The sequence below is a fragment of the Leiobunum rupestre genome, chromosome 7 (genome assembly GCF_980474605.1).
Source record: "Leiobunum rupestre chromosome 7, qqLeiRupe1.1.hap1, whole genome shotgun sequence".
NCBI classification, from domain to species: domain Eukaryota; kingdom Metazoa; phylum Arthropoda; class Arachnida; order Opiliones; family Sclerosomatidae; genus Leiobunum; species Leiobunum rupestre.
The window spans coordinates 31,251,660-31,265,786 of NC_143390.1; the positions used below are offsets into that span (position 1 = coordinate 31,251,660).

A 14,127-nucleotide genomic window follows, 5' to 3' on the forward strand; every position below is an offset into this window, starting at 1 on the left:
AGTGAGATTATTGAATCACGTATGTTAAATGGAAAAGATGAGACTTTAGTTTAAATAATTAGGTTTGAAATCACGAGATATGGTTCAGAATGAAGATCGTGATTAAAGAAATAAGTATGACGTCAGCTACTATATCATATCATATATATTTTGAGACAGAAGTATTTGTACCCAAATACTTTTGAAGTTATTTGCTTGAAACATGAACCTTCGGAGGTCGAGTGGTCCGACATTCGTAAAAATCCCGTACACTCCAAAGAAAAATGATTTTAGAAATTTTGAAATCAACCTGAAAATACTCAAACCCGGACGAAAATCAGTTCCAAAATCTCGAAGTCCGCCTAAAAAACCAGACATCAACGGGAAAATTGGGGTTCTAAATCTTAAAATCAGTTTCTGATTTCTGAATTCACTTTGAAGAATCGAAATTCTGAAAGCAAAATTTGCAAATTTCGGCCCCCTCAGTTAAGGTACATAGATCTTTCATTTTGATGACCAAGAGTTATTTCTCTCGTAACAAATATTTTATGAACTTCTGGTATGACGTTATATAAAAGATACTTATAAACAGGCAATTTGAGTTTTTATATTGGAAATTTTAAAATTTATTAAAATTATCGGCTTTATGAAAAAAAACCCGATATCAGCTTTATCACTAAAAAATGATTCCGGGAAATTTTATAACATTAGGCGCCAATTTCTTGAAAAATCTTGAAACGGAAAATTCTTGGAACTATCTCAGAAATAGACATAACAGCTGCGTCGTCTGCCATTCTCGCAGAATCCCGACGAAATCCAAGAAACGACGAAGGAGAGCCATTACTTACCGGTACACTACAAAGGTACGTAGCTAATTAATTTACTCTTCCAACAACAGAGGGAGGCACTGGGCGTCCGCGCCAAAATTAACAGTGTGATGCCAAGCGAGATCGAAAAGCGGCATAAGGGGGGGGGGCAGTCGAGTCCGGTCGAACCCGCCCTCTTTCGTTCCCTGATTAATTGCGTAACAATCACTTAGCGCGTGCCAGCAAACCTTCATTATGGTAATTCCTCGGAAACCCTCCCCCCGCCCGCCTCTTCACCCAATTTCATATTCACCCCCCCCCCCGCCAATCCCTCCCTAAACTTTGCCACCTAGGGCGTTAAAGTGGGGAGGGGGACCAAACTACACCGTGTTTAAACTATAAGCCCCTTTCGCAGTGCCCCTGACACCGGCCTTCCGACAGACTAAAGAGGGTTGATTGAAACGACGGACTTCATATATTCGACCGCATAATATATAGCGGCTGTAAAATCCATTTGCAATATTATCTTTGCCCGAATTAGCATGGAGACCCCTACCCCGGACCCTTCAGTTTATATTCAGGTAACATTTCCGATATGGGCCGAATCGAGGTTTCAGTCTGCGGATATCAGTCAACCGTCTGGGAAGTGGTTAGGTTAAAAAGACAGTCCATTTTGATAACGTATAAATTAGAACAAGGATGACCGCGAATATGTACAACGTATAAACTTGATTTGATCGTAACCGAGTCTAAGCGTCGAATCAGATTGAGACGGTTATAAAATAAATATAAAATTATATATTTATAATTTAGAAAATATAACATTTATTTATAGAGCTCATTAAATATTTACGAATTCAATCGTAGATATTAAAGTAATTTATGATTTAAAATCGTTGAAATATTTTGCCTGGAAGTATGAATTCGGACCGGTAAATGTCTTTGATCTTTTCAAGTTTATAATATATCTTCTAAGAGAGAAATAATAAAAATAATAATAATAATAATAATCAGCTAGGCCAATACCCAAGGCACCATCTTAGGACTAACGACGTAAGTCATCCAGCGACTTTTAAAGCCATTAAGTATACAACTATCATCTATGTTGTTAAAACGAAACATGCAACTTTGAAGGTTGCACTTAGATTCCATTTGATGCCCAATTTCATTATTTTATTGGTGTAGTAGTCGTAGTTATTTCAGTATCACGTGACACGACGTCACCTATGCTTTTTCCCATAGAGAAAATATCCCGCACAAAATGGCGGCCATAGCCAATGCTACGATCTGAAACTACTCTATACGATGTACACTACCTATTTTTCCTCTGAAACATATTTTTAAAAATGAAGGGGAGTCTGCTAAGGTACATGTTTCAACCAAATACCATTAGCAATAAACTTTATTATATATATATCTAGTAAAATATATATTACGCACTTCCGATAAAATATATATATTTTGTAGACTTACGGAACACCTTTGGTAATTTAGTACATACTTTAAATACAGAAGTGGCATAAAACGGGTAGCGACCCCAAATATATGATGACCATTTCAGACACGCGGATAGCGCTTAGAAAGATAGTAATACGGAAGACGAAGCTTCCAAAATGTATAAAGATAAGGATCAATTTCTTGATTAGGGGTTTCCCGTATTAATTACTGGGCAAGCCACTCTGCCTCGGACCAGGAGATTATAAAAGCTCTCTAAACCCCGAAGAAGATTGCAACGACCGCCCACTCTCCCCCCAACATCGAATACTTAAGATTAAGGGATCCGCCGATATTTGAAGCTTAGTGAACAAACCCATTTTACAAACTGGAGGAAAGGGCTCAGAGTCATTATCTTTAAATCGAGTCTACCAAGAATTCGACACCCCTCTCCTAATATCGATATAACCGCGTTTCTGACGATATTAGCCCCAATTTTTGAGTAACGATCGGGTTAACGAGGTGTCGTTAAACGTCCAAATTTATTATCGCTACCAGCGGGGCTTAGTTAGTTACGTAAAGCGGATCGGATCTTATTCATTAACAAATATCGTTACGTAACATCCCATTTGCTACGAAATTACGCAATTTTAAATCAGTTTATGACGTAAGCTCCACGTCAGTCAGAGGTTGCGATTAACGGCTATAGTTCGAAATGAAACCTAACGCTTGCTAAATTAGTGTTGTTAATTTTCCGGAAAAAATTTCCGCAAATCGGAAAAATAAAATATACATAAATTACTTTTTAATGGTTTTTAATGTGTTTAACTTCTTATCGATATAAAATGTCTAATATCAGTAAACATACTACAAAACATTAATGGTGTTACATTGTTAATCAGTTTAAACTAGTCTAGAGGTTTAGTTTTGCTTTTAGATTTGAAAAAATTAGGCGAAAATGCCGCTTTATTTAAATTTACAAACAATATATTTGACTAATCGTGGAGTTTAAATTTTTTTTTTTTTTCGGAAAAATACGGAAAACAGAAAAAAGGCCTCAGACAATTAAATTTTCCGACTTACAACACTACTAAATTTAAAATAAAAATATTCTTAAACTTCCAATTTAGGTTTTGATAAAATTGAATCATAGAAAATATACAAGAAAATAGCAACTGTATTAAGGCTTTAACATGTATGTCTAGGTTCTTAAATATAGTGGTTTTCACAGGGCACTCCCGGTTAATATTTATGCTCTTGCACTCACAAAACTAGTGTATAAGCTAAGTTATTAATAACTAAGTTAATATTTATTTCAATGGTCGAGGCTAAGTCATAACACTACCGAGGGGATAAATCGTTCGAGTTGTTATTCCTCGTCTATATTTTCTATAATCAAATTTAAAGTATTAAAATCTTTAAGGAAATATAGGAAAGCGCATTCTTATTATAATTTTATCCTAAAATTTATGATGAAAGAAGGTATATTACGGAAACGATGAACCCAAAATACATTATAGAATGTCTATACCAGAGTTAAGTTAAAGCTAGATTGACGATGTTTTAAAATTCTGGTCACAAAAACTAGTCTGTTTAGGAAATAAGAATCCCCGATACATCAATATAAACGATGGTAACAGAGACCCCTGTCTACATTTTACTTCATTGATATATTTAACGATCGATACTTTATCGATATTTGAATGATTTTACTTAAGTTAAAGAAGAATATAATTTGGCAACAATTATAATATTAAATTGAATGCGATCAGATATTAAGATAGGAATAGAGGCATAGTTGGGAGACTGGCAGCTAGATGGCGCTCCGCGCGTTGTCTACGCGAATAAAAGATCCATAAGGCGCTAAATTTGAAAGTCGAAAACGAGTGACACGACGTATAAGAGGCAAAATACAACGAAAATGAACGCGTAGCAGTTTTAATTTAAACTGGTACTCACCGTTTGATGACCATTGGAGTAAGGGATCCCGAACAAACGCCAACGTTTCTGGGTGATGCCACTCTTTGTACCGGAGAAGATACGCGAACGGCCATGTCGGGGTTACAAGCGGACATCGATCGAGAGAGTTCGCAGTCGCGCTTTCGAGAGACGATAACGTCCGAATAGGGCGAGACGTCGACAGCCGCCCCGACAACCGGAGTCGGGATTTTACTCCTGGACTTCTGCTGATGGTGATGTTGATGGAGATGGTGGTGGACATGGTGATGGGTGGCTTTGGATAAACGACCGGATTGGGCCGACTCCGACATTCTCGGGATCAACGGTTGAGCAGCCATGGGACGAACGATCGAAGTTGGTGGTCTCGAGTTGGGGATGGGAGTCCCTAATCGACTCGGAGGTACCGGAGGAGTTATCTTGGGAATGTCCGTTACGTTTTGCACCATGGCCACGGCGACGTTTTTCAGTTGAGTCAAATGAGTGTGGCAATCGCGGCAACAACCTTGCACTAACTGACAACTTTCGCCTCCGTAAAGAACTTGAGAGTTGAGTTTCTCATTAAGGTGTTTAATTAGCAGAGATTCCTGACAGAAAATAATAATAATAATTCATTATTACTAAGAGAATTTAAAAAATTTATTTCGCTTAATAATAATATAGAAAATTTCTAATAAACAATGCTTTGAAAATTAATATCTTTATTCAAATGAGAAGGACTTATATAATATCTTACCTATGTAAAATGTTAATGCTACACGTCATAGCGACATTTACTTATATACCAAGTATTTTTTAAATAATAGTTTCAGAAAGTCACATTATATCCCCCTACTATTTTTTACCCATTAGTATTTTGAAAAAATGGCAGTAGCATGTTTCGAGTATATGACGTTAGCAGTATAGGTAAATGGGTACTTCTATCCAAGAAATAATTTATACGCTTCTGGTAATACTGAATAGTTCAGTATAGGAAGATGGATACTTCTCTCCAATAATTAATTTATTCGCTTCTAGTAATTCCGAATAGTTCAGTATATATGAAGATGGATACTTATCTCCCAGAACTAATTTATACGCTTCTGGTAATACTGACTAGTTCAGTATAGGAAGATGGATACTTATCTCCAAGAAGTAATTTATACGCTTCTGGTAATTCTGAATTGTTCAGTTTAGGAAGATGGATACTTCGATCTAAGCTATATATAATATTTTGTTGGTAACTCTGAATAATTAATCATGGTAAGAAAATACTCTGTGACTAAGAAAGGGTGACATATCAGAATTATCTAAGCATCTAAAGAGAACCTACGGATCAGTTATACGAGGGATTAAAGTTAGAAGGATTCCCCTAATCATAAATACACGCGCCGCTAATCCTTCAGAAACAGATACCGGGGCTTCTACGTTGTCCAGCGGGGGTCCGGTAGCTAAATGGAAACCATTAGCTAGAAACACGGGACGCATTTTGTGTCCAGAATGCCCCTGGGAAACCAAAAATGGTTTCTTCATTTGACTCATTTAGGGTCAATAATCCAGTCGGGAGGCGAAGGGGACTCACTGCCTCGATTCGGGGTTTGGGGGGAAACAGTCGCTAGGTAGGGAGCGCGGTCGTCGGGATTCCGTATTGTTAGGCTGTCACAGAAGCCGACTAATCCCGAAACACGACCGGTCTTTATCCTTTAATCTGACTAGACTTAAGCCAAGGGTTAGCTCCGAATCAATATTACTAGCGTCAAACCCGACTGCGCCTAGAAGCAGATTTCACTCTCTCACCTCTTCCGTCTTAAGTGTCAGGTAACGCGTAATCCCACATTCTGGTTGGTACCTCTCAATCTCCTATAGCCCGCAAATCCCTACAAAGGCGGATCAGTACGGTCAACGCACGCCGCCATAATAACTAGAAAAGCCCTACGAAAGCTTCTCGCGTATTCGTGATGGCGACTTTTACGAGTCAACTGATGGGAAAGGTCCGTTCTCGCAACAACGTCCCAACACCGTTCCTTCGTGAACTTTTAATAAAAACGGGACCCTCTTATCAGCGTTAATGGGCAGAAGTGGAGACTCCATCATCCTCCCCATCATGTCATCCTCTCTAAAATAACTAGTCTGGAGCAGCCGGACTCGCTTATCCAAATATTATCGGCTTAATAATTCCCCGATGGATTCAAAAACGAAATGTTTTCTGGGGTGAAATTGTTTGGGGAAAAGTCGGAAAAAAACGCGTTTTTTTCGGGGGGGGGGGGATAGGCGTAAAATATATTTGTCCGAGGCAAGATTTATGGTGCCCATGACGTCATTACGTCATTTTCTTTTTACGTTGAGAGTGAATGGAGCTGTTTTCATCACGATAAGGACGACTGAGGCACCCTTGGGAAGGTAGTGGGACAACGTTGACCTCCGCGTGACCTCGGGTCGTAAATCTGCTTGTTAAATTACTGCTTACGTGCGGAAAAAAACGCCATGTTTCCATTATTTATCAAACCATGTTTGAAGGAAATGGTCCAAGAAGCCAATAAGATTAATCAACGTTAGTGGCGGTAATATATAATTTTAAAACTATTTGCCATTGTCTATTTTTATGGAGTTTACGCTAAAAGGCAAACATTTACTTGAAAATTAATTTAGATTATCTTTAATATACAGGGTGTTTGAAAAGGTTATGCAAGTTGAGAAGTATGCCTGTTTTTTTACCATTTTCCTACAAGCACAAAACCAAGCAGCGGGGACTTTAAATACTGTTTAAGTTTTCTTTTTTACGCTGGTTACCTCGATTTGTTTACAAAGTCCTTTTTCACCTATCAGACGAACCCAAACCTTAACGTTCGCGTTTCCCTGCGGCTTGGTTTTGCGCTTGTTGCAGCCTACTTCCAGGGGCTAGTAGGCCACCCTTTGAAGCTCTCTGGCGCTCTTTTAACTCATCGTAGGAAAATGGGGAAAAAACAGGCATACTTCTCAACTCACCCCCTACAACTCCTTCAAATTTTTGCATAACCTTTTGAAACACCCTGTATTTTTAAACTTGGAAAAACGAAGATAATCGTTTGGTAGTTTGGTATTAGAACGTAACCGAAGCAAAAGTTAACTCATCGCGTGAGAACCAAGAATAAAAATTTTAACATAAAAAGGATGGGGGCAGTGAAGTCAGCCGCGAAAGTAGGTTTTCACACGGCAAAAGGTAATAGTGGAAACCGACACGAAATATATCAAAATGCGTTTACATTCGCTTCTCTATCAGAATAAAAAAAAACCGACACGAAATAGATGTATATAGTGGTTAGTACGAGCCCCGAATGGTCGGGAACCCACAGGAAGTAGCCGATTCTTAAAAACCGGAAATGTGGGACAAACACCATTGTAAATGGTCACTAGATTTTTTTCACCATCAGTGGATTCGACACAATAAAGTCACCGAATCGTAAATGTCTAGACGATTTGATTCGCGTCCAGGGAGGTACAAATTTCAACGTAGATTTTACCTTACCAGCGACCTTCGACGGCAGTTCAAAGTGACCGTGCGAAATCACCGATGAGAATTCTGGATTCGAAATAAATCTGGCGAGCGCGTTCGAATCTGTACGTCACTTGTAAACAATAACAACGACAGAACTACTCGAACAGTTACGAATGACGCATATATTAATCAAACGGCGCACGCGCGTGAAGGGTACGGGGACACGGTAGGTCCCAAGAAAAACACGTGTCGAGTAGGGGCACGTGACTTACGCCCTGGTCCCCCCTAGGGTCTCGCGATTCGTTTTCGCGTCTTCGCCGGGCCTAAAATTCGTGCGCGTGCATTAAAAAAGCATCTGTTCCTACATCATTAAGTGGGAACCCATTGTCACCGGTCACTACTATTAAAAGTACCAACTACCCCCTGAAATCTAATGGCAGGCGGTACGTGATATACCCGCTTCTTTGATAGTTTCAACTTCAACTGGCACTGAGCGCATTACCATCGCGATAATATTAACATATTGGTATTAAATGACAAGTTGGGGTGATATAATTATGGTAATTAGGGTAACAAAAAGTAAAGCCCGGTTCCGTTTTCATCTTTCAACAATTAAGCGTACTATATCTGTTCATTATTTCGTACTAGGTATAAAGCTGGCCAAAAGGTGGCGCGCAAAAACAAGCCGCAGCTGCCAACTTCAACGCCGACAAATAACAAAGCGAATAATTGGGAGAGAATTTGAAACAAAGAGACTTCGTTCATTAAGCGAAGAATTGATTATTTCGGTGGCGGAATTTTAAAATGGGAGAGACTGGATCTAATTTGAAATTTAATTCCTTGAAATAGCGTCTACTTCTGCCCCCGTGTGAGCCCCTTTTCCCGGTTATGCAAAAGAGGTCGCCGAAAACGGGAAGCGCGCGGAGCCAGAAAGGAAGTTATGTAATAAAAGGGGTTAAAATCTTCGCGAACTTTGCCAAATGCTAATTAGAAGAATTAAATTTCACACGCGATTCGTCCCAATTTTCCAGTCGTTTTCATCTTAACGTCATTTGCCGACGATTTGTAGATTTTGATTTTTCCTATTTGGCACCCGTGGATTTGGGCTCATTAGGAAAGCTTTTCTGCTAATTTAAGAATAAATTTCAAAAATTGCTTAATAATAAGAGAGCCGCGTTATGACAATGTTTAACGTCGCTCTTTTATGATAAGTATTTGAAAATAGTTTTAAATACCCTCTTGGGATTATAGATCAATATTAATACCGACAAATATGGCTGTAAATTTGTAAAATCCATCTATTTCATTTTTGTATACACTAATCAAAGACAGGGGCTTACTAAATTTTGTTTCAAACAGTTTCGTTTGTAAAATATTGATTATATAATTTTGATTAATTGGGTGGCTGAAAATTTCCGTGATACACGGTTTTCATTAATTTGTTTTATTAAATATTAGTTGTGTCAATATGACGAAAAATTAATATAATCATAAATATGTTAAATTTATCGCGCAATTTTTCATATCGTCAATGGTATCAAATATTCGCCACAAAACAGACCTCTATAGAATTCCACGAAAATTTATAAACGCAAACTTTACAGTCAAAGTAACAAATCACGCATATCTAAAAATATTTTAAAAACCTTTAGCAGGGTGACCACTGAAAAACCCCAAAAAATTTATAGGAATAAAGGAATTTCAACAGTCAATTTATAGGAGAATATAGGAGTATTTTCTTTGATAATATAGGGACATATAGGAAAATTTGCATAAATAAAATTTAAATTTGTTTTAATATAAAAGGAACTTCTTTTAAGCAGACGACGATATTCTTAATTACGTTCAGTGCACTTCTTTGGAGAAACAGTTTACATTTTATCTGCATGCACGATTTTTAAAAACCTTGACATTTTATCCAACGGATTTAGTACATTGAAAGCTATCTGAATTACGAAAAGCGAACTAGTCACGCGGGAAATTCGAAAAACAAAATAATTTCTAATTATAAGAAAATATAGGAAAATGGTTAAATTATAGGAAAATAAAGGAAAGCATTGAAATATAGAAAAAATTATAAAATAAAGGAAGAATGGTCACCCTGCGTTAGAAGCATATTTATTAATTTTCACGCCTTTGCTAATGGCGATTGGAAATTGTCGTGGGTGATAAAACTATCTAATGTAATAAAATATAGCAAGACTATAAAAATACGTTAAAATTACTTAGGACTAAATTACAAGAAAAAAATTGTCGTGAATGGAACCACCCCATCACGAGAGCTCCAGTTAAAGCAGCTCGCTACAATTTTGAGGTCGACTCGAGAAACTGGGGTTAAAAAGCCGCGGCGCAACCCATTATTAAAATCCGGAATTCACGACGATTAATTAATAAAAAAATGCGAGAAATTAGGAACGTCAAGTACGTCTAAAATTACGTCGAGAATATGGACTTATATCAATACATCTCGTAAGCCCCATTTCGTGTTAGGCTTGAAAGCGCGTTAAATAAATCCAACATACGTTAGACGTCTCGCACGTTCTTAATCTCTACAGTAACTTATTATACGGGGTAATTAAACTCAGTTAATCGGTCGGAATCCATCAAGACCCCGGGCCAAAGAGCGATTATCGCCCAAGGAGACAATTTTTATACCATAAATATAATAAAAAGCCTCATCTAACGCTCACCCCGCGAGCGGCCAAATGAAAATTAAGGGGCAGAGGATAATTCAATGTTGGCTAATGCTACTTTAATGAATCACTAATGGGCGCCTTTAGTCAGCGCTCACACACTCACATCAGACACCCACAGCCGCCCGTTATCAATATGCAATTTTAGCCAGATGAGCCCCGACCGATAATAAAAAAATTGAAAAAAATATGAATGGTAAAAATCGGTGTTAAGCGAACTCGCCTCTTATATAGAGTGAAGGGATATTAATACTAGAGATGGTAATCTTGATCACGAAAACCTCATAATAGTCGTATCTGTTCTACCACTGTCATCTTTATTGTCCAAATTACGCGGTTCTGTGACTGCACCACCCTACTAAGCCCGTTTGAGATATCGCCCATTTATCGCTGGATATGCCCCCGGGGCAGAACAAAAAAGTGAATCTAATATTTAATTCAATTTTTTTTACTTTCAACCTCTATTCAATTGATTTTGAGACGAAACTAATGAAATTCAATTTTCGTAGGTGCTAGCTTTGGTGTTGTCAGGTTATTAAAATCAAATTATTGTAGCAATGCCGGAATATAATCGATTTAAGAAACAAATATCGTGCGTTGTAAATTTGGAGAAAAATGTAGATTTAGTTTGCATATTGGCGTTTGACTCGGTGAAAGTGTTATATGAAAATAAATATTTTTAATAACGCTTAAATCAAGTTAGGCCTATTGAAAATATATTATACTAAAACCAAAAACTAGTTTTAATAATTGCAATTATCATACGGTCAGGTAAAATCATGGAAAATATATAGTCAAACGTTGTAACTATCGTACGGCCAATAACTTACCTTGAAAATATCTACTTGTACGATAGTTATCGTATTGTCTTTTAAACTTTACTAAATTTCCACAGCGCTTTTCTAACAATTATTTAAGCATCAATGTGAAACATTTTTAGGCATTTACAACCTCTGAATTAGAAATACTACTTTCGAAATCTCATTTGAGTCATGATAGCTTAATCAACTTGTCTGTATAAAATGTCTGGCTTCATTTATAATTCTGTGGATGAAATTAGTATACGGCCCTGACACTAAAAATTGAAAATTAGTAAAATCGTATCGAAGCGGCTAAATACATTAGCAGTGTTTCGGGTGTCAGTTTGTTTTGTAAGGAAGTATTGTAATTGATATTTAAGAAATCGATTAATCTAGAAAAATAAGGTGGGTTCAAAAATTTACCAGGTTGCCTTTGAAAAATACCGTCACGACCGGCGTTACTTTCGCAGCGCCTGCTTAACTACCTTTAATTATATCGGTAAACGCTTTCTCTTTTAATTGCGAGAGCCAGTGGCGGTGCCGCGTTAAATACTTTTAATTAAAAGTGATAATAATCGAAAGTATATACTACAGAGCCCTTTAATTCGACTTAAAGCGCGTTCGCACTACTCAAATAACTCGTAGTGAACCATGCTGAATTTTCTTCCGATAATCGCAAAGTAATAATCAGTTAGGCTAATACCTAAGGCATCACCTTAGGCCCAATTAAGGCATGCTAGCGTCTTTTAATGGCAAGCACTTCATGCCACGGCAGCCAATAGATCCGTACTATTACGGTTAACCTCTACCTTTATGGAAAGGGGAATCCGAAGTACTCGGAGGTGTTATCTCCTCCAAGCGGGTGAGGCGTTTTCCGCGTTGACCTTAGTGCGAACGCGCCTTAAGACATTGCCGTTGCAATTACGGAACGTGTGAGGCTTAGCTTTCGGAAGGCTTTAAAAAGTTTAACGTTAGGAAATGTTGGAGATCGTCTAGTCGGCACGTAACAAAAAGAAGGAAAAATCGGGTTGTCTCTATTCGAGAGCGAAAATAAAATTCCCTTTTTAAAGCGAAACCCCGAGTTATGTATTTTTAAATATCTTTTAAATGGGGTTAAAAATAAAAGAGACAAGCTCGCACGCACGATAAGAACGTGTTTTTGGAAACGGCGGATTAGGCCAGGCGGCTAATGCAAATTTGGCATCAATTACATATGCAGCAGAAAAACAGTTATAAATTTTCGAAAGAGGAAGTATCGTTTGTACTAAAGACCCTTCACAAATTACAATTAAAAAAGAGTGACTTACTTAGTAGCCTTTTAAAAGAATAAATAAATAAATTTTTGAAAACCAAATATTTGGAAATTAAAACATTGGTTTTTAAAATTTAAACGAAATTGTTGAAAGCAAAGTCTAAAATGTTGAATATAAATATTAAAAAAATTTGAAATTTAAACATTTTTACATAATAATTTTGAAAATAAATATAGTTGGAAATTAAAATAATTTTCTTTAAATAACTCAAAATGTTGAAAATAAAAATAAAAAAGTTTTAAAATTAAACCCAATTTTTTAAAATAGGAAACAAGAACTAAATAGGTACCGTAGTAAATTATCCTAAATTGCAATTATCGGATCCCAAAAGTGATTTTGTGTGCCAAGTGCCTTGATGCGCCTCAGCTTAGACATTTGGGAACATTACTCTTGAATATAAGCACAAAACGTTCTTAAGGCTATAGTGCTTTTCCTAGATTTATTGAAAATAGAATGTTTTTGGAACCAAAAATGCCCATTTTAGGGACCTTGAAGATAAATAGTAACTTTTAGTATAAAAATACTTCGCATCTACAATAAAATATTATAAATGTTTTATATTACGAATAATTTATCAAAATTAAAAATAAAGTATTACAATTAAAAATGTATCTAATTAAATGAATAAAACTAAACTAAAAATGTATAAAAAGCTGTAGCGTACATCAAACAGTTGCGATAAATAAAATTAAATTATTACAAATATTTTTGATTTGTAAATTCAATTGCCATTAAATAAATTATCAAAAATAATAACGAAATTAACGTAAATTGGCATCATCATAAATAGATATCAATAAAGTTATCACACGCCGTTATTCAATAAATGATTTTAATGTAACATTACCTGTCAACGAAACGGGAAGGTTTATCCAATCAAGGAATCATAATCCAATAATTAAACACTGTAATTAAAGCGCCGAAAACAAGAGCGCAATCGAGGACGACCACCTGTGCCTCGTCGGCCAAAACAATAACAAACTACGAAGCGCGGGTGAGACTGCGGGCTCGGAGGGGTATCCGGAACCGGCTCGACACGAGAAACACGCGTTTTTTTCTGGGAACCCAAGAGCCACGAGCGAAACGCGACGTCTCCCTTGGCAAGCGACTTGGCGAATGTATACGCTCGGAAAACCTCTAACGGGGAGAAAAAAAATCCAAGTTGATAAGAGTGAGCTGCCTGCCCCTGGAAAGCTACTCAAGGGTGAAGCCCCGGTTGCGACTTTACTACTATGATCAGAAATGACGCATGAATGGAGGGGGTCTCATCATTAAAGGGGGGAGGAACGGAGCACGGAGAAAGCGAATTAGAAATGGCTAAAATAGCCCCACTCCCCTGGTTCTCAGTGCACGGTGGTTGGTAAAGGTATGTTGCTGGAATTGAACGGATTTGGCCCTCGGGTTCGCCGCATAACATAATCATTGAAATTAAATTACTCCCCTATACATCGTCAAAAAATGAATTGAGAGGATGGCTAATTAACTTTTCGATTTTAGAATAGAAAACTGAATTAAAATAAAATTATTATTAAATTTACTTTAGATATAAGAATAAAATTATTATTAAATTTACTTGCGATATTATAATAAAATTATGATTAAATTTACTTGAGAGATAAGAATAAAATTCTGATTAAATTTACTTGCGATATTAGAATACAATTATGATTAAATTTACATGCGATATTAGAA

At 36.9% G+C, this 14,127-nt stretch overlaps 1 protein-coding gene across 1 annotated transcript in view; it reads right to left on the bottom strand.

The window, feature by feature from the left end:
- LOC149936052 (uncharacterized) overlaps positions 1–4,688 on the bottom strand; it is a 227,092-nt gene extending 222,404 nt beyond the window's left edge. Inside the window, exon 1 of the mRNA XM_090180790.1 lies at positions 4,179–4,688. Within this exon, the coding sequence (XP_090036916.1) occupies positions 4,179–4,624 (446 nt within the window). The 5' untranslated portion in view covers positions 4,625–4,688. The remainder of the gene's footprint in view (positions 1–4,178) is intronic.
- Between the last annotated feature and the right edge of the window lie 9,439 nt (positions 4,689–14,127).